Source organism: Temnothorax curvispinosus, unplaced genomic scaffold, assembly GCF_003070985.1.
Source record: "Temnothorax curvispinosus isolate PA1 unplaced genomic scaffold, ASM307098v1 QBEX01008784.1, whole genome shotgun sequence".
Lineage (NCBI taxonomy): Eukaryota > Metazoa > Arthropoda > Insecta > Hymenoptera > Formicidae > Temnothorax > Temnothorax curvispinosus.
Genome location: NW_020218564.1, coordinates 1,249,749 through 1,276,346, shown reverse-complemented (window position 1 = coordinate 1,276,346; position 26,598 = coordinate 1,249,749). Strand labels below are relative to the sequence as shown.

At 36.3% G+C, this 26,598-nt stretch overlaps 1 protein-coding gene across 5 annotated transcripts; it reads right to left on the bottom strand.

Annotated features, from left to right (window-relative positions):
* Nucleotides 1–288: 288 nt before the first annotated feature.
* Nucleotides 289–26,340, bottom strand: LOC112458215 (tolloid-like protein 2). 5 transcript variants are annotated; one of them, XM_025021695.1, is made up of 16 exons: nt 25,980–26,340; nt 25,031–25,173; nt 13,349–13,501; nt 12,886–13,090; nt 12,151–12,441; nt 8,703–9,080; nt 8,151–8,329; nt 5,963–6,193; nt 5,382–5,606; nt 4,152–4,619; nt 3,883–4,005; nt 3,473–3,791; nt 2,558–2,849; nt 1,922–2,135; nt 1,473–1,723; nt 289–1,350 (listed from the first exon to the last, which is right to left on the bottom strand). In XM_025021695.1, exons 1-16 carry the CDS (start codon nt 26,087–26,089, stop codon nt 1,186–1,188), a joined length of 3,747 nt encoding a protein of 1,248 aa, XP_024877463.1. In that variant the 5' UTR covers nt 26,090–26,340; the 3' UTR covers nt 289–1,185. The 5 variants fall into 5 exon arrangements, with proteins under 5 accessions (XP_024877463.1, XP_024877464.1, XP_024877462.1 ...); XM_025021696.1 differs by having other exon boundaries at nt 25,994–26,339; XM_025021694.1 differs by lacking the exons at nt 25,031–25,173; nt 25,980–26,340 and adding an exon at nt 21,472–22,205.
* Nucleotides 26,341–26,598: the final 258 nt, after the last annotated feature.

Genomic DNA, 26,598 nt, shown 5'->3' with positions numbered 1-26,598 from the left:
TATATATATATATATATATATATATATATATATATATATAAGTATGTTGTAAAATCGTTAAATAATGCGGTATTATTTTACTTTCCTCCAAAAAAACACTTATTAATTTAAAACGTACTCTTAATTAATGAAATGTATTCCAACTATATTATGGCACGTAAACGACCTGTGTCATTGGCCACGTTTATTTTTTTATAATGTATCTATCGATGGAAATTTTGTCAAGTATTATTAATTATCGCTGTTGTATAATTAAAACGAGTAGAAAGGCGAGTAGACACACGTGGCTTCCATGATCGGATATCGATTGTATATATTTAACGCCGTACCACATTAATTGTGAAAAAACTACATATAGCAAAAAGTAATTTTTTCTTTATCTCCATAACTGAACTTAAATAATGATACATTATTAATTTATCGCTAATATATTGAGAGAATCTCGCCCAAGTGCGGAGCGATCTTCAAAGTAATAATAATTATATTATTTCTTGAAACGCTGTACGTTTTAAATTTACAATTTTGGTTGTGTTCTAAGACACAAACAATTTGAAGAACTATACATTGCGATTTATCAAGATATATCCATCTTGGAATTTTCGCGACGAACAATCTCGATATTGTCTATTGTTTTAATATGGCTTAAAAAAAAGAACACTACGGTGCTATTCAACATGTTCGATCTAAGATTCGTAAGTTTTGTAAAATGTGACATAAGCGTCGGCTCGATGAAATAACTTTTAACTGCATCTAACGCGATAGAAATATTGCTTCGCGTTCGCATCGATGATTATCGCATTGAATTGTTATTAGATAGATTTACGCGCTTCGATCGGGCGGATATTCTATCCTCGATATAATGCACGCGCGCGCGCACACATACACACACGCACACTCACACACACACAAGCGCGCGCGCGCGCGTGTACATATACACGTATATAGTAAGAGCAAATATTGTGTGTGCGTGCGCGCGCGCGTGCGTACGTGTGAGTACGTGTGCGCATATAAATTAAGGATCAACGTGTTTCCTAACAAGGATGAAAATTTCATTTAACATACATAGAAGAATATACGTAATGTATTGTCACACACTAACACTCTTACGTAGTACTTCCCGCGGAAAAGTAGTCGACTTGAAATTTTATCACTCCAATCGATTCAAGTATATGGCCAAGCCAAGGATCAAATGTTTTCCTGATCTTCGTTGTCTTCACCCCCGAGATTTTCCTCGCTGTCCTGCCGATCGATTGCCACGAAAATGGCTACGAAGCCTTTGTTTGAGATTGTATCATCCGTTCTGAACCTTACTAGTAGCGCCTCGCTCATGGAAATAAAATCAGTGGTATTCTGTAAAACGTAACGATCACGATTCTTGATGCAACGTGTTTTTATTATATATCTTTGTATGTTTCCATTATTCCATTGTTATATTTTTGGAAGCGTTCGACAAAATTTGAAGACACACTTACGGAATTACCGCAAAATCTACCATACGGTGGACTAGACGCATCTAGACCGGAAAAAACCTCAACAAAGTCATATCCACATTCGGTTTCGTATTCCAGTTGAAACGAAAGAAAAGATAAGTGAACATTTTTGCCAAGCGGTGCTTCTATCACCCAGTCACAGTCAGTTCTGTGATCGTAATGGTAATAACCGTACTTGGCGTGAGAATATAAATGTCTCACTCTATCCGTTGCCATGAGATGACCACCGCAGGCTGTAACGCAAATTAAAGTAAAGAGTTGCGCGTAACTATACGTTATGTGCTAAGTATAAAGACCTCTAAATTATACATATATTTAAAAAAAAAATTCTTCATTCACGCTTTAATATTATATGATACTTGGACATTTGATAAATCGCGGATCCTCGCGCCAAAATCCATTGCCGACACTGTTATAAAAAAAAAAACTACCTGTGCTATGGGTGGCCAAGAACCCTTTTCTCTGCACGGATGCATCGCTCTTGAAAACCATATACATTTGATTGCCCGTAGCGAGAATCGGATGTGGTTCCTTGTTACCGCAAAATCTACCTAAAGTAATGCTGTCCGGTGAATCTCCGTCGTAAATAGCAATATGATCGTACGCGCATTCTTGATGCGGCTCCATCTCGAAAACTTTAAAAACCTGCGACATCGTCGTGTATTAATATCTCTAGCTCTTCGCGTACGTTTTCTCTTCTCCGAATAAATCTTTTCTTTTTTATCTTTTTTATTTCATATTTCTTTGAGACAATATATACTATCTTGTAGCGCGCGAGCGAACGTTATACACAAACTTTGCGAAATAATAAATATAGCAATATGATCGTACGCGCATTCTTGTTGCGGCTCCATCTCGAAAACTTTTAAGACCTGCGACATCGTCGTGCTATCACGCGTCTCTCTTCGTACGTTTTCTCTTCTCCAAATACTCTTTTCTTTTATCTTTTTTATTTCATATTTTTTTGAGACAATATATACTATCTTGTAGCGCGCGCGCGCGCGTACCCGTACACAATAACGTTATACACAAACTTTGCGAAATAAGAAATAATTATATGTACGAACCAATTTTATCCGATGGCCTGGCTTCGTAGTAAAATGCCAAACGCAATCCTTACGGCCAGGATAGTAATCCGGGTAATTCGGTGAGGTGATTGTTCCCATGGGTGCGGTAATTTCATATTTGCAGCCACCCTCTTTGCAATCGTGACCGTTTTCGTCAAGTGTGAATCCATTGTGGCAAGAGCATTGATAAGAACCTATCGTATTCTTGCACTCGTGCTGACACCCACCGTTATTATTGGCACACTCGTCCATATCCGTGAAAAATACGGCAGCAAAGCCTGATTTTTGGACGCTGTTCAATAAAACGCGCGATACAAATAATGACAAGAATATTGATTGTTTCTGTGCGATACAGTGCGATAAATCTCGACTAATGTTTTACGTACGCCGATATAAGGTAATTTTAATGTAAAAGTGCTTAGAGAAAATGTTTCCGTTTAACGTAAAAAAAAAGAGGAGAACGTGAAACGCCTCTGATGCTTTGGTACTTTTGCATTACAAAATTTGCGGTTCCTATAACCGCCGTCTTCGTACATACCTTTTGTCATCAAAGACATTCCCAATTCCAAACATAGCACATTATATACGTAAATATACGATGCGTCGACAAATCTCGATTCGATTTTCAATCATTTAAACATTTAGGCGGGGAAAGCAGAAAGAGGAGGGAGAAAGAGCGAGAGCACGCGCGTGCGTATCATCTTCTTTGAGCGAAACGCCTTTTCTCGCTCTTCCATCCGATTGCTCGAGTAAAATACTGATAAAATTGGATCGAATGCATTGATCGAAAAACGAATGACGAAAGGTATGACGGCGTGACGCTGCTACGTCACTACCTACTTTTTCTGTACGAGAGAGAAAAAAAGAGGGAGAAAAACACTACGTGTAAGAAGATAGACGACGTGGTGGTAAAACCTGTTGTCAGATGTAAAGGTAATCCTCATAAAATTGCCTTCGGATGTGATAAGTGGCGGTAATCGTGCGCCACAAAATGTCCCATGCTTTCTGAGAACGTCGTCGCCAAGCTTGCTGGCCACTTCCACAGAGTCGTACTCGCATTCTTCCTGGTATACGTTGTTGCCTTCGAGATCGAAATGCGTGAAATTTAGAGTAATGCGATATTGAGGCGGAGCGATAATTTCCCAGACGCAATTTTTGTTTCCTGGATAAGTTTCGGGAAACGATGGACTCGTGATAGTGCCATTGCTATCGTCGAAAAACCCACCGCAAGCGTCTATGGAAATGAATTACGTTTTATTATATATTGGCTGGCTTAAACAGATTTTCCACCTTCCGCCGCGGGAAGAAACCGCGTCGTTCTTTACCTTCGCAATGTTTGCCGTCAGAGTGTAATTCGTAACCAATTTTACAAGAACACTCGTATCCACCGAGCGTATTGATACAATCGTGCTCGCAACCGTGATCCGTTAACACGCACTCGTCGAATTCTTAAACATTAAAGTAACACTGCAGTAATTAGTCATCTACGTGTAAGTACGCGCGCGACAATCGATCGAGAATACGCGAAATTCGCAATGTGGCCTGTGTGCTCTTGTACTACCGCTTTCGCTATATGTATATTACGTTCTATTACCTTTCATAAAAGTTGCCGAGAAACCAGCTTTTTGAACGGAGCCGTCGCTGATGAACTTAACGAGCAGCTTATTCCCCGTCGACTTAATATCTGGCGGTATCTTGTATCCGCAATAAACGCCGATTAAGGGGGAATCGTTGTTATGTCCGTCACGCACTTCAACGTAGTCGTACACGCAACTGTCGTGGTTCTCGATCTCGAAAGACTGGAATTTCAAGGCCACTTGATAATCTTGAGGTACGGACAACTTCCACACGCACTCTTTGCTGGATTGATATTCCTCTGGATAATTTGGCGACTCCAGATGTCCTACGCCATCTAATTCGACATCGCCGCCGCAAACGGCCTCGTAACTCGCAGTGAAACCACGATGGCCACTCTGCCTGCTGGAAGTCACATACGTTACCAGCATGCGACTTCCACTCGACACTATTGGCTCGTGCATCCTGCCACTGCCGCAATATCGACCTGAATTCAAAAATGAACGCCAAGAGTTTGAGCGAATTATATAGAATTGTAGAAGAGCGTTATTATACATAGGCTTCTCCTGGCAAGCCTGATGGTTCCCTCATCTGGGCTAATGTCCATTTCTGTCAATGTAGATTAACTTCAATCAAGGTTTAACTTGATTTCTTCTTTTTTTTTCTAACTTTTAGAACTAGAAAAAAATGACAGGTAAGTTAAACGGAGATAAAAATTAACCTGCATTGATAGAAATGGACATAACGAAAACAACGCGTGCAAAGGATCCCGCACACTTCTTACGAAGAAACCGGCTTCTGTCAAATTGACTAAATTTTTTATATGTGATTGCTTTTATGATGCTGATCAAAAGTCTCGCAATAAGCATGACCTCAGAAAAGCTCAACTTTTACAATTACGTGGTACGCCCTGCAAAGCAAAACCTAAAAGAACCTAGTCTCTAAAAGAGATAGAGACTAATATAGTTTTCACAAGCAACCATGCATATCAAAAATTTAGCTAATTTGACAGAAGCTGGTTTCTTCATAAGAAGTGTGCGAGGTCTTTTATTAAAGTTACGTACGATCCACACGTACAGCTTTTCCTAAACGCTTCCTAATCGCTCCTTTCTCATATAATTTCGCTAATCTTTCGCCCCTCTTTCGCACTATCGAGAATGTTGGATGACCCAAGCACTTCGCGCGCGCGGGCTTCTTTGATATAAATAAATGATTATACCTAAGGAGGAAGGAAGAAAAAATTTCTCACCTAATACTCGACTCTTGTACCAGTACCCGTCTCGAATCTCAAGGTAATCGCTCCGGCAATAATCACTTTTGAATATGTCGAGAGACGTGATATTTAATACGATACGTTCGCCATGCGTCGCCGTAATCCTCCATTCGCATCGTTCTCCATCGACAGACGGAGAACTATTCGGGTGATTCGGTGATCCGAAGTTACCACTGTTCTCCTGAAAGGTTCTACCGCATTCTGTAAAAATTCACCAGTCGTTCAAGTCTATCCATTTAATTGGGTTAGGCTAAAAGAAGTCAAACGACATATCTGGCATATATTTCGGACAAAACGAAGCGCAAAGGATTTAAAATATTTCAATTTTAGCGTGTTCACACTTTTAATTCTTATTTTCTCATCAATGTATAAAATATATATGTATATTTAGTACTGTGTCATCGACCGAAAAATTTGATCGTAGAAACTGACGAATGTTAAATGTTTCAACGTCAAGCTTCCTTCATTTTAATGCAATATATATTTAATTTTTCATAATTACTAATTTGAAAATCCCAACAAGAATGCACAAGATTCTTATTGCGTTAAATTCTTACTGTGACACTTATACAAAAGATTCGTTTGTGCGATGTCGCCCTCGCTCAATCTAATTCTTTGTCCAATCTCGGGTCTCTTTTTTCCATGGGTTTCCATAGGTAAGATCGTGTCCAGATAAGTGCCTTTCGAAAAGGTATTCTTTGCATAGTGCATAATAGAGTCATAATCATAGGGCAAGCCGAGTGAATTAACCTCTTCCTCTGTCAACTTGTTGAAATTGTACTCCTGACCTGCAACAAGACATAGTATTTTCGCCGAATTACACAAGTTCACCTCGTGTGCCGTGTGGAAAAATCTCTAAAATGCAATGCGCGCGCGCGCGTGTATGCGTGAGAATATTTCTTTTTAAATAAATTAATGTTAAACCATCTAAAGAGCTCTATAAGTTTGTGCTTATAACGATAAAATTATGAAAATTTTTCTTTAATTTTCGATATTAAGCATCCTTCTAATCCTTGATCTCTGTCGTCAAGAAGGAAAGAAGAAAAGAATTGCAAATTCGTCGGATAATGAGATAAATTGTCGACTCGCTAGCCCATAATAGCGACATTGGATTCCTCGATTACAGGGAAATAAATTTTCTCGAGATTCATACGTATATATTAATAAACCTGTATGTACATTTAATATTACCTTTTAATATCGGTAATTTAATTTTTTGAGTTTTCATAGTTGTTAGAATTTCCACGTAGCAATGTAATATATATTATATAGCGTCATGCCGCTATTTCGCGACATACCGATGTGTTTTCTATTGCGTATCATTAACAAAAATGATACGTTACATATGCGCGACACTTTGCAACACACGTAGACAAACGATCGACAAATGTAAATCTTTTCGAAACGATTTCTATCGTATCATTTTATCAAACACAACTAGCTGATGTTAGAAAATCTTCGACGCATCGGTTTCTTTCAAAATCTGAAGCAGACGGATGTAATATTGTCAATAATTTTAAGGCCAAATAATGAACCTTTGTATGTACATAGTGATGAGTGATTGAAGATAAACTATATTTTCGATGCGCAGACAAACTACACCTCCGAGCGGCTGCGATAGTAAATTTCCGATATTAAATATCAGCTATCTCTCCAGCTTAAATAATATATTACAATCACATTTTAGATTAGATTAGATATAATTTGAAACAAGTCGAAAGATAAAAGACCCTAAGTGCGGTACTGAAATATTGTTCCTTTGAGCTCTGAAATATAAGAGCACTTCTTTGAGAGCGCGCTTAGCGGAATGCATATATCACATAGGGCATAATTATATTACTGACAATCTCTTAAATCGGTCCTTGTACATACCCTGCACAACAGCGATGCAATAGCTTTGATTAATGAGAAGATGGACGGGTCCCGTGCATGCCAATTTACGTTTTACACAACTCAATACACAAATGTTTTACAATATTGGTTCAATTGTACAGCGTGTGTTACGCGATGACTATAAAATCTCGCCAAGTAAAATCCATCCCAGATCCTATAAGGGAGTTGGAGATTTGACAAATCTTCGATCATGTCAGCTCCCATACCGAAAAGATTAATAGGATCGATTTGAGAATGATTTTTAAAAAGATGTGTGATGAATGATTAAATAATGAGTACCGCTATAACCTTAGTGGTCTAATTACAATTATAACTTTAATTTAATAAAAGAAATCCGTTCAAAAATTTACATACTGATTCCAGAGATACGCTGGCCAATAAACGAGTCTGGAAAAGAGCATGTAAAAAGGACAAGAATTTTTAGAATATTTTTTTATCTGAAACTTGGTCATTCATTATTCCTACTTTGAAAATGTATTTTTCTTTTATAAAACTCGATAATTATAATTTTCAAGAGATTAACTTAATCGTTGGGCATAACTGGATCACAGATTAACTGTATTAAATTTTGAAATTATAAATAAATTCCGCTCACGTGATATTGATGTTGTTAGCGATAAATGTGACATCTTCCACGTATAAATATTTCAGGAGAAGCCATTCTGTCGCGCGCGCGTGCACAGCATTATTCTTTTAAATGCAAATCAAAGTAAATAAGCGATTGCATTTGCTATACTTGGATTTATTTAACATGGAAGGTATTATTGACATTAACTTACGTAAAAGATCATGCCATACACACACGTGCGATATTCACAGTTTCGGAATAAATCAGAGAGATCGTGCACTTACCACTCATAATATTATCGCGGATGATTTGTACATGACGGTCACGATCCGGTCGAGTATGTTCATGCCAAAATCCAACGACGTGACCCAACTCGTGTACAACTATACCAAACTTGTCACAGTTTTTCCCGATGCTAATAGCCTGCGGTCCATTACCTCTCTTTCCAACGAAAGAACAACATCTATCGAGAAAAATTTAGCAGGTTAAACATATACACAAGTTTCGGACATGACGTCTTTATCTTTTCTCCTCTTAAAATCATATAAAAGATATCGGGGGGGCACATTGGAATATCTTATGGCCGCTATATATGTATAATTATCTTCGCGAGAGAAAGATTCGAGAAATGAACAAAGTCAAGTGAGGATATATTCGCTTAAAATGACTCGAAACTTTCGAATTGCTTATATACATATACACACACGCACACACATATATGTAAATTGATAAGAATAAGGACGATAAATTGTGCAAATCAAGCGCTATACGGATATATGATGTAATAATAATATTGTCTGTGTCATGCGCGAGGCGCATACTCTCTCTAGACTCACCCGCAAGGTCTTTCCGTAAACAAAATGTAATTAGGATGCTCTCTAGGCACCCTCTCTACAAATTTGACGCAAGTGAAATTTTCCCAGTGTCTCATCGCCTGCTTGAACAAGGCTTTATGTGCGCCGGAAAAATTTCCATCGATCTCGTAAGGGATTACACCGTGATCCCACACTCGTTCCTTCCTCGCGGTAGCCGCCCGACGTATTCTGCTTAAATACACATGTCTCGTGCCACTCTTGTTCGCCAAGTATTTCGGTTTATGTTCTATATCATAGAACTCGATGGAACGAAGGCGTCGATCGTGTACAGAAACGATTTCGTCCGATGCATCGGTAATAAGGCCATGTATTCGTCGATTGCAATGACTGTGAGAACATCTGCGTAAAATTCTAATTGTAAGGATATACATACAAACGTATAGCGATATCACACGTACATATACATATATAGTCTTGTACATGCGCGCACGCGCACACAAAAGAAAAAAGAAAGAAAAGAAAATTTTAAAACCGCAACCAGAAATATATGCGCACATGCCTGCTATGTGATGCAATTGCAATTGTGATGAATTCAAAAATATAAGCATTTGTAAAGCGGAGAACGATTCCGAAAGTATAGCGATAAATGCGAACGTAACTGTGAACGCGTAACTTTTAACGAGAGCGCGAATGAAATTGGCAATTGGCATTGGCAATCGCGACGAAACGCAACGTTAGGGATCACATTTTATTGTATCGCGATTGGCAAACATTATAGGAAGAATAAAGAATAAAACGCAACTAAAATCTAACCAGCAACAAACTAAATCCATGATAATGCTGGTCTAGTAACGATAACCATCAACGATAGCTGTAAAATCACTATTCAAAATATATTACATTGTTTCACGTTTTATTCTAGACATGTGTTTTACGTTTTCGTATATTTTTCCTTCGCGTAAGAGAAAAATACCGATTCGAGTTATATATCAATTGTATGTTATATCAATCGGGGCGCATTTTGTAATGCAAACAATCTACTAATTTGTAATAAGATGGGGTGCGCGTGTGATCGGTACTTCGATAGGACTGTTGTGGGGACTGTCGAGCGACTGTGAAAGATCGCTCTGCTGCACTGCTGTGTGCACCTACCACCTATCAAGATCTCATAGTAGATAAATATATGGGAAATCGAGGTATCACGCCGCGCTACTGTACAATAAGTGATCCCTTAGACTTATAGACAATTTAAGCGTATCCGTGTGAGCCCTTATATGTTAGGCAAGGCGTTGCTGAATCAGCAAAGCGTTACAATTACGATTAATTAGCGTGTCTCGCGTGTAAGCCGCCTTCAAGTATCACGATCGTAAGCATCGTGAGAAACGAGGAGAAGTACAGTAGAGTGCGTTAATGAATCCGGTTGAGATTTACCGGAGCATTTACCGTGCTTCCTCTATGTACTACGCGTAGCTCGTTGTTGCGCCTAGTTGTGCTGTGTTGCGAGGAGATTAGCCATCTATTTCGCTGCTTCGACGAGATATTATACGGCATGACCGCGCGGTGTAGATCGTACGATCTGTTCGAGAGAGGGGCGGAAGAGAAGAGAGGAAGAATACACAACTGAAGATGCTAACGTGCAACGTATAAATGTTGATCTATTTCTATTGATAATAAATCGTTGCTGTTAAAAAATGATGCGAGTGTGATCGGTCTTGATCGAATTTATTCAACATTTATAACTTATGCATACCTATTTATATATGACACTTCGCATAACAATTAATTAATGTATAAATAAGCTTTTTTTTTCAAGTCTAAAGACAAAATTTGCTCCATGCCTTGATTTTAAACAATTATTTTCAAGATAATTGAGCGTTTTAACCAGAGGCGAATATACTTGAGAATCGAAAGAAAAACACGCACGCACACACAGTCGTTGTTTATTAAACATCATATTGTAACGGTCTTCGTTTCGTATAGCTTCACAAAGTTTCGCACTCGTATATAGCGTACTCTGCGCATGTACGTACATGTCAATGTGTTAATCCCATAGGGGTGAAAACCCAAAAGGGTCGCGATACATATATAGGGATTGGGGAGCGCACCGAACGTATAGATTAAGCTTTGAAACAAGCTTACGAAAGCGCGTGTTTACGCCCTATATCCGATATCGATGAAACATGATCGTATGGCGGTGATTCCCGACGAAGCTCTAGAGAATTCTAGGGAGGAGATTCAGCCCTCGCTGGACCCGCGAACGCGTGGCAGATACGAAACACGGATCAGTGGAAGCTCTAGGAAAGACGAATGAAAGGGGACGAGCAGCGCTCGTCAGTCAACTATATAAAACGGATTTTCTTTTCTTCCAACTTTGTAAACTAGCTAAAATAATGACTGTTTGTCGATTTGTCTGTGCCAAAGTTCCCGTTTATTTACAGATTGTATTGTTATATAGCAATCTCTTATTCTTGTATACTCGAATATACATATATATTCGATTTATTTATTTATTTATCTGCACGCACGCGCACACGCACAGCTCTTCCGTCTGATCGCTCCTATATCGTTGATAGTAATGTGACTACTACTGTCTATAGAAACTCTAGAATGCAACCTAGAACATGAAGTCAAAACGATTCGATACATCGCGGGTAAAAGATATAACACTAATGAATGAAAAAGTCAGAAAGCTATAAGCTTCTTTTCGCATTTAACTTTCGTGTATAAGAGTACACAAGGATAATGCGCGCGAACGACGTACCTAACATCACGGGCATACGCGCGAAATGTCGCTGCCAATGCTGACAAGTTATTGGCAGTTCGAGGGCTGAAAATGTCCGGACGTATGGGGTATAGTATCTCAAACCCCATTTTCCAGCTTTACGACAACGGCCATTGTTATTGGCATTGCGAGGTAGCTCCCGCTAACGGAAATACCGAGTTGGCGATACTTAGAAATTGATACGCTCGCCAATAGCCAAATGAAAGAGTGATAGGATATATATACATATATGCCATGCCAAATCGCAAATCTCGCGTTCGGGATCTTTTTCAACAATTTAATTGCGCATCCACAGTGAATCAACCATTTGATTTTTTATTCGGAAAACGATTTACGCGTGCACGTAATAATATCAATGGAAAATACTACGAATAATGTCTTTCATGCGTATAAGCTAGTATTATTAACTTGTGTCATTTAGCCAACATTACCAATTTATGTCATCATTTATATATCAAGATTTACTATGCGTATGCTGGCGATATGAAAGCGAGATATCGGGACACGTATCGAGTCAAAGCAAAATAAAAGTAAACAATTCGCCACGCTAATGACTAACCGAGCCATGCTAGCTAATCTATTGCATCGTAGAGCTGCTAACGTTGTGATAACGTTTTTTATTAATTTTAAATTGAACATTAAATCGAATATCTATATATTTGACTAAATTTGATTGCGCCTTCCTACCTTCTGCGATGATGACGTCGACGTCGTTGGTTTGCGACACTTTGCGTATTCGTTTCAGGTTGCGCGGTAAATGTTTCCTTGACGCCGCCTGTACGTACGCGACCTACATATTTATTATCCTCGAGAGTTAAAGTTGTAGGGGTTGTAGAGGTTGAAAATTCGAGAGGCACGTCGTCATTCGATTGTTTAGCTGTCACTGATCGACTCGATATCCAAGTCCTCCTGAAAAGCTGTCGATGAGCTTGTTGTCCAAAATGCCTTTTCTTTGAAGCTTGGGTCGAGAATTCCAATCTGATAGACACAATAATAGGCACAACTATCAATCGGTAAGTTCATCATTTTTTTTTTTTTCTATGCTATTTATGCATATATATTTGACTATATAATATAATAGACAAATATGGATGTAATATCCATACAAATAAATGAAATAAAATAAATTAGGGTTAAATATTTCCAGAAGATACGTATATATTTTTATTTACAGGATGAAAAGAACGACCATATACAAAACGCATTTTCCGTTGAGATTTTTATATCATATTTCCTTCTCTAAAATTTATGTCAACACTTGTGATAATATTTTCTCACGCGTAATACTTGAAAAATATGCATTACGCAATAAAGAAAGATGTCAAATGTATTAGATATGTTTCACTTAATTATTTTTGTATCGTGTGAAACGCACGCGGTATAAGAGAGTATATATTATAATAAGTAAATTCATTGTAATACCTGAATTCAAAGCCCTCGTCTTTCACTGCGGGATTAGTATCATCGTTTCTAGCACTAAAGCTGAAACCATCTTCGGATTCGTCACCCGTGCTATATTGGTTGCGGTCTATCATAATAGGCTCTGACTTTTCTCGAGCAACCATCTGATCGTGCTCATGCAGCACCTGTTTGTTAGCATCGTGTTCGCTCTTAAACTGGAGAAGCTCTGGAATAAACAGTTTGATTTCTTCGAATTGAAAATTAATTAATTATGAAAGTTAACCATAAATATATATAATCGCAATTATATAAATAAACACGAGTACTTTTTACAATTGCAAATTTGGTGTGTGTATGCGCGCCATATTTGTAAAATTATATTTGTTAAGTAAAATTACAAGGGCAATCATAACTATCGGAAAGTGTCGATATTGTGTCCCGATCAGTCCATTTCGACAGAAATTTGCGTTAATATATTATTTACCTGTAAGACCTTCCTCTTCCACCTGTAAGCCTTCATTTAATATTTCTTCTCTATACTTTTTCAATTCTTCCAAATAGCTTTTATTTAATTTTTGCTCGCGCCATTCTGTGTCGTATTTGATATTTGGCAGAGCAATGTCACCGAGAAAACCGCCTGAAATTAATCAAACGACACATATATCGTTATACAATTCCATACCGTCAACGGATTGAATGTACGAGTAACGCGCGTAATAAATTGGAATTCTTCCAATCTGCGATGTCGCAAGCGTATATATGCACATCCCTGCGTATGCGCTGGCGCCCGTTTCGGTTAATTAATTAGGCGTTCACGCACGCACGTACGTACGCACACACGATCACACCTCGATAAGTATTAACGAGGTTGAAATCACCGCGCATTCGCGGCGACATATCCATAAATACAGCTTCGTAGCAACGAATTGCATAGCTGCAGTCACAGTTCATCCATTCGTATAATACATGCATTTATATACGCATGCATGCGCACAATAGGCCTAAGGTATTAAACTTGCTAAAGTATCAATTACAGTTTCCGATCTACATATATAGTTTCTATTATCTCCTCTATAATCATTTTTTTCAGTTTCCTTGCTTTCCGAGATGCTGTATAATATTATAATTATAGTCACTTGCAATAATTGTCTTGTTACAGTATAAGTCTAATAATAGATTTTTAAGAGAGTATATTGCAAAAGCTTTAATTTATAATATATAAAACATATAAAATGGATATACAATGTTACAATTCTCTACGTAGAATTGCAAGTGCGGCCCTGCACAGCTTCCGTATACGAATGCATGTATATGCACCGTGTAGTCGGTTACAAACCACGTAATGCCAAACCCCTGTCCGTTTCGAATCGGTGATTTCGTACCATTCAGGCGGGAGCATCGTCCGAATGTTCGCGGGAAATAATTTCATCGATACCCCACGATATTCATTACAAGTGATAAATGCCCTTCAATTCAGCTTTTCTTTTAATTCTCTTTTGTGTGTGTGTGTGTGTGTGTTTTGTGTACCACACACACACACACACATAAAATTTGTTCAGAGAACAGACTTTTCAAATAAAATAAAAAAAAAAGAATAAAGATAATATTCAAGATGCTATCGTTCTGCCGCGGAATCGTGGCAAAGAGCCAATCGTGATGTCGGAACTGTTCCAATCTCCGAATCGATCAGAGAAGCCTCCTTTTCCATTTCCAGGACATTTGCAAGAGCACGCGAGATGTGAGACAGAGATAGATAAATAAATAGAGAGAGAGAGAGAGAGAGAGAGAGAGAGAGAGAGAGAGATATCAAAAATTTATGAAATAGAGTAGACAAGAGCTACTTCTGTTTGGTTAGCTGAAAAGATAATTTTGACTTTTGCACTGAAATACTTACAAACGGCCAAACGATTCTATCGTCATCATAAAACATTGTCTCGCAATTACGCCAATTTTACTTTTTTTTAAGCTGTATCTTGTTGTCATTAGTGACGGATTATCTCTAGTTCTAACAACCTATTCTAAAATCGTTCCCATAATGTTATATACTGTGATGTGATTAACTATCGAGCTTAGATACTCGGAATGCGATTAATACGACAAAAAAAGATTTTTGGCCTTGAATTATTTTACGTCAATGCTCTCCCTACAGAGTATAGCGGACTTATTACTTAAATATACTTAAAAAAAAGGGGGGGGAAACAAAGACAATGCGTGAAAAAAATGAAAAATGCTTAATATTCTCAATGTACCATACGCATGTATTACTACATATGTATAATCTGTCCGCGGATTATGTGAGTATGTGTATGAGTATGTGCTGTATTGATTCGAATGGAGAAACCTCTCGCATCGCGACGAGTCTCTATCGCGTCGGATTAAACGCTCACGTACACTACTGACGTCAACTTTATATCTGCTTTCTCTTCGTTTTTCCTTTCTTCTTCTTCTTCTTCTTCCTCGTCCTGCGCGCAATAACATGCAGTATTCGATGATAATTTTCTTTTGTTGATTTAAAGCGATATTTTACCCCTTTCAATCCTTTGTCAATGTCAATTCGATCGCTTCTGCATGACGCACGGTAGAATCGCAAGAAGGAGGAAGGAAGTTTGTTCATGTCGAACGAAATGTTGATATCGTGATTATCGAACAGTGTGATGTGAATATTCATCGGATTTATTTGTTTTTAAGTAAATTATATTGATTTGATACTGCAATTGAGATAATGTCAAAAACATTAAGGTACAATGGCGGATCGTCGTAGATTAAACATTTTGGAAAAACGTGTGACATATTTTAATTAATAAAATATCTCAGCGATATAAATATCATATCTTATATTATACAATATTATTATTGCTTATTATTGGGCATCACTTGTCCGGAAACGAGAGACTGCACGAAACACAAGAAAACTTCTCTATTATACAAATTATTAAGATACAAGTTCTACGAGTACTCGTGTATATCCTTTCTTCAATTTGATGCGACTTACGCGATGATTAAAAAAGACTATCTACATCTTTTAACGTTACAGCTCGAGCTTACAGCAAAAGCTCGGGCCCTTTATACTTTTCTCATCATCCCAATTTTACGTCATTCATCTGGCATACTCTTACCAATTTAATTTAGTACCACTCAAAAACTTTACCGCATCTCTGTTCATCGCTGTCTTCTCGGCGCAGTGATGCACTCAATCAGCCTGTCTTTTTAGTTACGGTTATTTAATGATGAAAACTCGATACGCACTAAGTATATATCTCCGATATACGCGATGCTCTGCACTACTCAATATAATGCACATATACATATCTAATATATCAAGCGATTATATCGTGTGTGATCATTCCTTATATTCCTTAGGTATTTTCTTATATTGTATTTCGTATTTATGCTCGATCATAACGGATTCTCTCTACAATATATAGATCTAATGTATCATATCGAAATAAAGTGCAATATCAAATGAAGATATCTTGCGGCAAAGAAATCATTATAGAGTACATAAAGCCGAATATGCGAGTACGCAGTTTCCACACTAATCACAAAAGAAACGATTTCTCTCGAGGTGACTGCCACTCTGTTATACATATGTCGCGAGCGATAATAACGAACTCGTGTTAATAATGATTCATTGTGTTTGCGCGACATTCCTCTCAATAACGTTTCCATTTTTATCTTGAAACTGATCGTTGTAACGATGGCTTGTGGATGGCTTGATCTCAATCGTAAAAACGATAAGTGTTAACGACAAGTATCTCTAGTTGACAAGCATCTTTCTATCCTCTTTTTCGCTGTTCTTCCGCGTCATAGTCCGTCTCTCGCGCACCAGTGAATATTCAATTTAATCCCAAAGGATAAATCCTCATCACGTTCACAGCTTCTGCGTCACTTTCCACTTCCTGAGTTTGATTCGATCAAATGTCATATAGTTTCACGTTCATTCATATGCCGAAAATATATTCCGAGAACCAAATAAAATTATTTCTTTCGTCAAGTTTCTAAAAATAAAATCGAAGAATAAAGAAAAGGAGATAGATTTCTAAGATTTGGTTGTATAGAGATACGCACATACAATATAATCACGAGTAAAGAGATAGCTCTGTGACTACAAGGAACAATGTGCGTAGTGCGTATACGCGCGTAAAAATATACGAATAATACTATATAATAATGTTATATGTTTATAAACTGTAAACGTGCGCGCAATCTTAAGTATAACCGAGTTAAAACAGAGAGCTCAATAAATTAATACATGACGCATATAACATAATTATAATAGATTATATATGTAGTGTATTATTTTATTCACCTAACTCTGAGTACAATATAATGAAACGACCATCAAGTCCAGAGCTTGGATACATGTATATGGTAAGAGTAAATATTGTGTGTGTGTGTGTGTGTGTGTGTTCTAAAATTCTAAATAAATGGTAAGACATCAAAATCTCGTTTCTTCGTCTGGAATGAAAGAAAAAGCCCCACTAACTGCGTGCCAGAGGCATGCCGAGGGTTGAAAGGTTATCACTCGACGTGATAATCAAGCAAACAGAAGGAAAGCAAGGCGAATGGCATGCTACATCCCGGCTTAACCGAGAGCATCGAAGAGAATCGATTCGCATTGATTTATAAACGGCTATCTTGAATAATACTTTTTATACAGCTCTTGCAGATTTAATTTTATTATATATTACGTCTCACTGAAAAATATTTTCAATCACTTATAAATATGAAAGAAAATCGTTTACTAATGTCTTCTCGATAAGCGTGTGATTTATACTTGATTATTGTTGTTATATTTTCAATATTAAAGCAATAAATTTCAGCAAACTGTTGCCAAGTACCTTACTTGCTTTTTAATTTTCATTGCTTCGCGTATCTTGTGTAATTATGTATAACTTTGGCAAACTTACGTTTGATACTATTCAGCATTCCAAGTGCATATTTTCTGCACTGATGCTATAATCTTCTCGTTTACGCCAATTTGTCTTGTTTCATCGTAATTGACTATAACTTACTTGTTTAGATGTAATATTAAAATACACACGCGCGCATACACACACACACACACACACACACACACACACACACAAGAATATTCTTGATTTGAAAATATATTTAGTTTACTCGAATGAAGTCATTATATAAGTCAAAAAAAAAAGTTGAAATTCTTATAAGAAGATATAGACTGTTTCATATATATATAAGCAAGATCACTATAATCTTCTTATAAGAATTTCAACTTTTTATTTCAAAATTTTTTTTCTTGGTTGAACTGTATAATGACTTTATTCAAGCAAGTTTTCCTCGTTTAACGCAATATAATCTCATTTCAAAATTTCCACTTTGAAACTAAAGATATTTTCAAATCAAGAATATTCTTTTTTCTGTGTGTGTGTGTGTGTGTGTGTGTGTGTGTGTGTGTGTGTGTGTGTGTGTGTGTGTGCGCGTGTGTGTGTGTGTGCGTGCAGTGTGTTGTGACGCGAATGAACATTGCATGTAATGTGATTTAGCTTCGAGATTTTTTACAGAACGTTCGAGTTATATGCGCGTTCATTCGATAGCTAGATATTAATCAATAGACATAGATGTAATTTTGCACCTTGTGGTATATACATACATATAAACTTGCGTCTTTCGACGTAATGTTTTGATATCACTATCAATTACATTATATAAAATGCACGAGTACATGCAGTATCGTGCATGATTCTGTAAAAATTCATATACAAATAATCTGCATTATCTGATTATGCTATCTTCTCGCGGTCAATTATAATCTCAAGAATTTTAATTTTAATAAACTAATCAGTAAAGAAATGTATAATATACTAATGGTATAATTGAAAAACTTATTTGACATTATCCATCGTATTGTGCCATCAATTCTTCCGGCCGCAAATATTTTTTTGCGCATATTTAAAGTTGTAATAGTTGAAAATGTAGGACGTGTTTTTTGATGCACGTAATATATACCACACTTGTCGTGTACACTCTATCAAAGTCTTCTAATTTAGAGAGAAAAACAATTAGGGCGAAAGCAAGCATCAGACAGCAAATAAGAGAGAAAGAGAAAGAGGGGGGAGAATGGAAGTGGCGAAAGAGGGAGAGGGGACGAGAGAAAGGGCGAGAGAGAGAGGGAAAGAGAAAGAGAGTGGGAGGGAGAAAGAGAAAGAGAAATGGCGAAAGAGTATAAAGAACGCAGAGGAAAAGGGTAAATCACCAACATATGTCTCGCACAGATAAAAATTTAATGTGAAGCAACGTGAAGCCCTGGCTTTTGAGCAAAAAAGCTTTGAAAAAGCATGCATTTTTGCCTGTTCGTTACAGATAATTAAACTTCTTTTTGCAGATAAAACGAATATCAATGCTTTTGAGCCTCTTTACTTGAAAGACGTTTTCAAACTTTTAGGATTGGTCAAAACAAATATATTGCGAAGGAAAGATATTCGGAAAGATTTAATCGCTCGAACGTTCGAGAAATAGAGCCATTCAAAAACGAGATGCAGTACAAGATTCATCGAATGCATTTTTAGACGAGAAATCACAGCATATGGCAGTTGTACTTTACGTAGAAAGAAGAGAGAAACGCGTGTTCGACAACACCATGCACCAGGATGCATTAGCGTTACGAGAATCCGCGCGAGAACGCGATCTCGACGCTGTTTTTTCGAGCGGCCGACTTTTTCTTCAGCCTTTTCAGAGCAGCATAAAGAAGATTGCGACATGCTTTTTCCTCATTAATAAGACACACTTGAACGTAGCATACTGATTTACTGATCTTTATGAAAACTTTCTTCAAGTCTGTCGAATATACATATAATTGGAAGCTAAAAATTTCGTAAACTGTAACAACAGGAAGAGAAACGTTCTGGGCTGAAATCTCTTTTGCATAAAAACTTATGTTAATAGATTATATTTATATACATATATATATATATTTATATACATATATATATGTGCGCGTGTACATGAGCATACATGGGTGTGTGTGTGTGTACTACAAATAATCCATTGGAGATTACTGTACCTAAAAATTCACCCAGTGAGAGTATCACATGTGTGTGCTACATCAAATTGTACATGTACATATGTGTGGATTATGTATTTGTCGCAATAATAGTCTCAGAAATTTTATTAACTTTAAGAGCGTGATATAAAGTAAATGTAAAAATTTAATACAAACAATTCCAACAATATAAGTAATTCCAATAAAACAAATTCCGCATGTATTGAAAATATAGTGTTAACAGCCGATAGATTGTACGAAATATCGCCGGCTTTTGATCTTCGTTTAAGTCGCTGAGACTTTCTTCACAAAGAACAAAGAATTTAAAGACTTCCGTCAAGCAATCTGCATTACGTCGATTATATTTGCAAGCATCGGACGGAAGATTTACCATTTCTCTTATGTAATTAACAATAATCGGTAACAATAATCGACGACTCTGGTATCAATAGCTGCTAGTAATGATATACTATCACTACGAGTTTTCTTAGTTTATTATTATATATTTGTTATATATTGTTATTATATTTCTTAAAGATTAATCGGCCCTTGAATAATAAAACGTTTGGGTGAAAAGAGAGTAGCGGAAGAATGAGCAAAAAATAAATAATGCACTTGAAAGAAACGCAATCATTTGTCCGGATTTTTAAGAAATTATTTAAAGCGATTATCGTTAGTATCATCTAATATATTCTAATGTTAAATTTACGATTCTAAAAATTTGAAGGAAAATGTTGCTCCTGTTCTTTTTTCGAATCAAGTCAATACGACACCCGAAAAATGTGCCGTATCATTCCCTTCTTTCCCTTCTTTTTTCCCCTCCACTGCTGACTCGTCTACAGTTCTCGAGACACTTCCAAGATAATAATTTCGAGAGGAAGAAAAAGACTACCCTATCTCTTCACTATGGCAATCCTCTCAGACCTCAGCAGTCAAATTCATCTTGAATACGAGTCTTTAGAGTTCTAAAAGAAAAGGAATTACCTAACGGAAAACAGAGATACCATTCATTCGAGAATAATCAATGTCTCTTTCCCAGACCAAAACCAAGAACATTTGTCCTTAATTGGCCATCTATTTATATCCTATTATTTTATTTGTTGCCAATTATCCTAGCTTGTATCACATATATATATATATCGTTAAATTGATTGTTTAAATATCTTTTGTGTGTTGTATGAACGCATCAAGTGTCGGAAGGCTGAATCGAATGCCTAAAGTGTTAAGAATAAAGTGTTGAACAAATATTTTGGAGAATTAATATGTTTTATCAAATCGAATAAAATTCAATAAAATTCTTGGTTTTGAAATAAAATTTCAATAAAAGATACAACATATACTTGAAATTAAAGAAAGAATCAGATATACATATATACGCGTCACTCGCATCTGCCTTTATAAAAATTTGTTTTTCTTTGCTTACAGCAATAAAAAAATCTATACACTCGACACACTCTATCCTTTTCCCCTTAAAAAAAATTTACTCGATTACAATATTATAGTAATAATTACATCTATTTTTTTTCTATAAATGCATTTTTTTTTAAACAATTCCGATATATACAACCATCAATCTTTTTCTTTTTATTTTTTGTGCTTACCTGCCTTGCAAATATCAATATCTAAATCTCCAGTGATAATGTGCGGAAACTTGACGTTGAGTAGGTCCTCGACGGAGAACTTGTGTCGTCGTTTATCGCGCTCATTCTCATCAGTGTTATTTTCAACGGCTCGGCAATCGACGATCTTGGCCAGCAAGTAGACGATTGCGAGTACCAAGAGTGGCTTCATCTCGAGATTATCGGATAAAATATCGATATGACGATAACGACGGCGGTAACGACGACGATGACGACGACAACGACGATGATAACGAAGACGACGAAGACGACGACGACGACGACTCTCGAATACCAGTTGGGTCATAACAAACGAAACGTGCTACTGTCCGCGCGTATTACATTGTTATATCAATGAAAGAAATTCGACTGTAACGTTTATTGCAAATGTAGCGTTTATTTTTCGACTTGAGCAAATCATTGATCGCATTAGCGTCCCGCACGCTTTCATCTGGCGATGACACGTGAGGACAATTCGTGAGAGAAAGAGTGAACGCGGGAAAAGAATTAATGTCCACACGAAATGTCTATACATATACATCCAATTGCCGCGCGTTATCTCCCAAACACATAATTCGGCCCGGCCGAATAAACAATTAAAATTCACGTTACGATTCGCCAAACGGAGCGGACGGCAATCGTCCTTGCGTGGAGAACGTGGAGAACAGACTGAACTGAACGTATCCCTCGCGGCAGACACGAACGCGTCATTCGAAAGCGCGCGCTCATACTGGCGTTAAGTCGAGAGAGGGATGGAGAAGGAAGAGGATATATATGTATGTATATCCAGAGGGGATGCCAACCGGTCCCCCCCTCGCAAACTGCACAGCACGAGGGTGGCCGAGACACTGACCGAGCTTCCGCACTTGGAAGAATGAGAACGGAGGACCCAAGAGATTTTTCATCGCATAAGTATAAAGATACACGAATATTTTTCTGGGAAAAATGGAGGGAAGAGGAAACACAGAGTCTCATTTACAAACAACATAATATCCTATTACATATTTGAGAAAATATTCAAGTTATATTGTTACGATTAAGAAACGTTATTACGCGTGTATTTCACTATATCAAACGATTACCTTCGATTTATAGCTGCGTCTTTTTTTATATAATAATAGATTCATGACTTATTTTGAATATTAATAACGATTAATCTTATACAATTATTGCCAGATTAGAAAAGAATAACGATAAGCCATGGCATAAACTCACTTGCATTGCAGTAATAATTTCCTGAGATACTGAGATATTTAAAATGAAGACAATGAAGTACGCGTAATCAATTTAGTAACTTTAATTGTTTAAAGACGCAGACGCACAGGCATACGTACGCGTGCGCACGCGCAAATGCAATGCTATTTATAAATATGCACAGAAAATAATAAACAATTTATGCTGACCATTTACGAGTTTGCATTGCTAAATATTCCAAAAGGATTGCGTTTGGCCCTGCGCCCTTGGAACATATGTTTCATATCCCACGCGACGATTTCTATCGGTCAAGTATCGAATTACTGTCATGAGATCACCCCATTATATAAATTCTGCTCGTTTGCTTTCACAAGAATAAGTATAAAATTATTGTTGCTGTTGTTGTTGTTGTTTTGCTGCTGTTATTATTATTATTACTACTACTACTACTACTACTACTAATACTACCACTACTATTATTATAGGAATAAGTTTAAAGTTAATTAATATAATAACGATAATAAGAAATTTAAAATTTTATAAATATACGAGGAAATATGCGAAAAGCAATTTTCTTTCGATACTCTCTCATTCGAAGATTTATCCCTCAACAATTTCCAACCACTTAACATTAGCTGTAATTGCGTGGCAATAAGACCTCTCATCCAGGGAAGGGTATAAATCTAACTAACGATAAGAAACAAAATAAAATCTTTTTTTTCATATTTCCCATATGACTTTTAACAACTTTTGTTTTTTTTTTAATGCGGAGAATTGTTTTTGCAAAAGTTGCAAATTGTCAAAGAATTATCTCCTCTTATCTAAAAAATTTCATTATTATACAGATTAATTCTCATTGTACAGCAAAAATTAAGATTTATTTTTGTAAGTCTTTCATAATTGTTTATAAGAAATCAGTATTTTTATGTTTTTTTTTAAATCTTAAGAAATGGAAAATAGTTTCACGAAAATTAAATTAATAATTAAGTAACAACAGTTCAGATGGTGGTGTCATGTCATGACCACCATGTACCATTACATGGTACATTATACATATACACAAACTCATTTTTCTTTTCTTTGATCTTTTCTTTTTCCATATATGTATCCAACCTTTTGTATAACGTAAATACATGTATACCTATGTCTTTTTCTCGTTAGTTTAATTTTTATAACTTTCTTTTGCGCGGAGATATATATACAGACATCCAGAGATATATGCTGAACAAATTAACGGCAGAGCAACCGTCTGTTGAGTAAAGCAGTAAATGACCCGATTCGATTTTCTCGGATTTTGTCATCTCGCATATATGTATATTATATATAAATTATAAGGAGAATTTGTCGAATGGAAAAACACAATACGTTGATGAAACAATGTAATTGTGATAGCAACAAGTACCAGAGACAAACACATTACATTATTGTTAATGTGTCATTGCAATGCAATTAAAATCGTCATTTGATGGTATAAATTTTTGAAAATACACATGACAATAGAGGAAAAAATAAAAATCGCGATGTTTTGTTCCATCGAGAGAGGACCGAATATATACACATATACAGGGTGCCCTATTTTAATTTACCTCTCCCCCCTCCTTCTAAAAAAAAACTTTTATTTTCGATTTGAGAAAAAATGCTTCAGACAAAAGTTATTTGGCTTGAAAGGGGACACATGATTCCGATGTGAACCATGTCGTAGATGTCATTGTTTTCAAGAAATTTCAAAGGCGACTATTACAATTTCTTAAATGGAACTTGACTGTTTCCTTGAAATAAAAGTTGTAGATCTCGAGACGTTTTCAAAACACTAACAAAGCTCTCCTTCGTTAAGAATTTCCTGATATTTTCAATTTTGTCATACTTTTTTACCTTGATACTTTTATACGTAGGCTGATGAAAGGAATCGAATAATAATATTAATTTTTATATTTGCAATTTTGAAAAATGAAATGCGCTATAACAAAATGCAATCAAATTAGAATAATTTTTTCTGTTTTTTTTTTACAATCGATTTTTTTCATTATTCTACGTACCTATAAAAATATAAAGTGATCGAACAATGAATACACTGTACGACATGGCTCGCATCGAAATCATGTGTCCCCCTTCAAGCAAAAACAACTTATTTTGTCTGCATTTTTTTTTCTCAAATTAAAAATAAAAAAGTTTTTGAGGATAAATTAAAATGGGACACCCTGGTTTGTGTGTTTTTCCTTTTTATTAAAAAAAGAATATGATATATGTTGTGCATATAAAATAAAATAAATTTTTAATTACTGCGAACCGTGTAATACGACAATAACGTATTCTGCTACATATGTATATTTCACTCGATAATATTTACCTGTACACAATAGTGAGACGCGTTGATTCTCTCTCTGTAGATGTGCTGTCACCATTTCCAGTAGATAGTAGTAGATACCAATTAAGGCACACGGTGTTGCATTACACGATATATTATTACAACTGATTGATAGCGTATTGATTCTGAAATCGAAATGTAAAATAAATTTTGGTAATTCTGAAAGAGACGGGCTTTCTCACCAATTTGGTTGAAACTTGACAATTTTGTGTATTTTGGTGCGCAAAACATGAATCTATAAATTAAAATTGTCGCTCTCAATTAGAAAAAAAGTTATTAAGCCCTAAAGTTGACAGTTGACAGTTGACAGTTGACAGTTGACAGTGGTTAGGATGTCTGTCATTTATTATACTTTTAGTATTTCAATATGCTAATTATTTTCTCTGCTTTAAAAAAGCATAATAACTCTATTTCTATTATCTTTTTTAACCGTTCAATTAATATATTATGGTATATTCAGTACAACAAAACTGCATATTTTCCAAAGAAAATAATAATTTATGTTTTTTGTTAAAGCAGAAAATAGATGGACCAACCATTCTCTGCTTTAGCAAAAAACATGAATTATATTTTCTTTGCAAAAAAAAAAAGCAGTTTTGTTATACTGAATATGCCATAATATACCATATATTGAATTAAATGCATGGTTAAAAAGGATAATAGAAATAGAGTTATTATTCTTTTTTAAAGCAGAGATATTGAAAGGTCTTATAAAATACTAATTGTAAGTATAATAAATGACAGAGCTACATATCCTAACCAAGCTTAACTGTCAACTTTATAGTACTTGATAACTTTTTTCCTAATTGAGCGAGCGACAATTTTAACTTGTAGATTCATGTTTTAAAACGCACCAAAATACACAAAATTGTTAAGTTTTAGCCAAAACTCGGTGAGGAGTTGCCCCTCTCTCCTTCATAATTACCTTTACCTGTATGTACATACAGTGAGACGCGTTGACTCTTTCTCCGTAGATGTGCTGTCATCATCATTTCCACTTTTCAGACACCAAGTGACCAAGGCGCACACACACCGCGACATGATTATTTCGACATAATCATAACTCGTGTAACGGATGCAAAATTATATTTAATTTATAACGATGATGAAAGAAAGACCGCGCGCGGTGTTATACATAATACCGTGTTTTTTTACTTCTAGGTTATTAACTGTTATTATACTGATCGAAGCTATCGATTGGGTCTACTTAGAATTTGATCGATTGAACGGTTATTGAGATATATCTAATAATTTAATATCGAGTCTCATACACAGTGCAGTACATATGTACATACGGTCTCGCTTCGCGTGTATTACCGTATACCAGCACTACCGCCTGGCGCCTACTCGCCTACCGCGATTGCGGCGATGGCGCGATACCGTATCTCTTTTAAATGAGAGAGATTTACCGACAGAGAATGTTTGTTGTAAACATAAACATACATACATTGCATTTATCTTGTGAGTGAAATGCCAGACAATTTTAACTTGCAACAAAATTGAAAGGGGGCAGTATAGGGCAGCAACACAGCGCGACCTCGACTCTCGAA

What these genes read in the sequence shown, in the direction of transcription:
- LOC112458215 (XM_025021694.1), bottom strand. Translation starts at nt 21,796, where the DNA reads ATGACCCAACTGGTATTCGAGAGTCGTCGTCGTCGTCGTCTTCGTCGT. An exon ending in GACGAGGGCTTTGAATTCAG is followed by an intron (nt 12,442 to 12,885) that starts GTATTACAATGA and finishes TGTGTCTATCAG; the next exon opens with ATTGGAATTCTCGACCCAAG. An exon ending in CGACGTCATCATCGCAGAAG is followed by an intron (nt 9,081 to 12,150) that starts GTAGGAAGGCGC and finishes AATTTTACGCAG; the next exon opens with ATGTTCTCACAGTCATTGCA.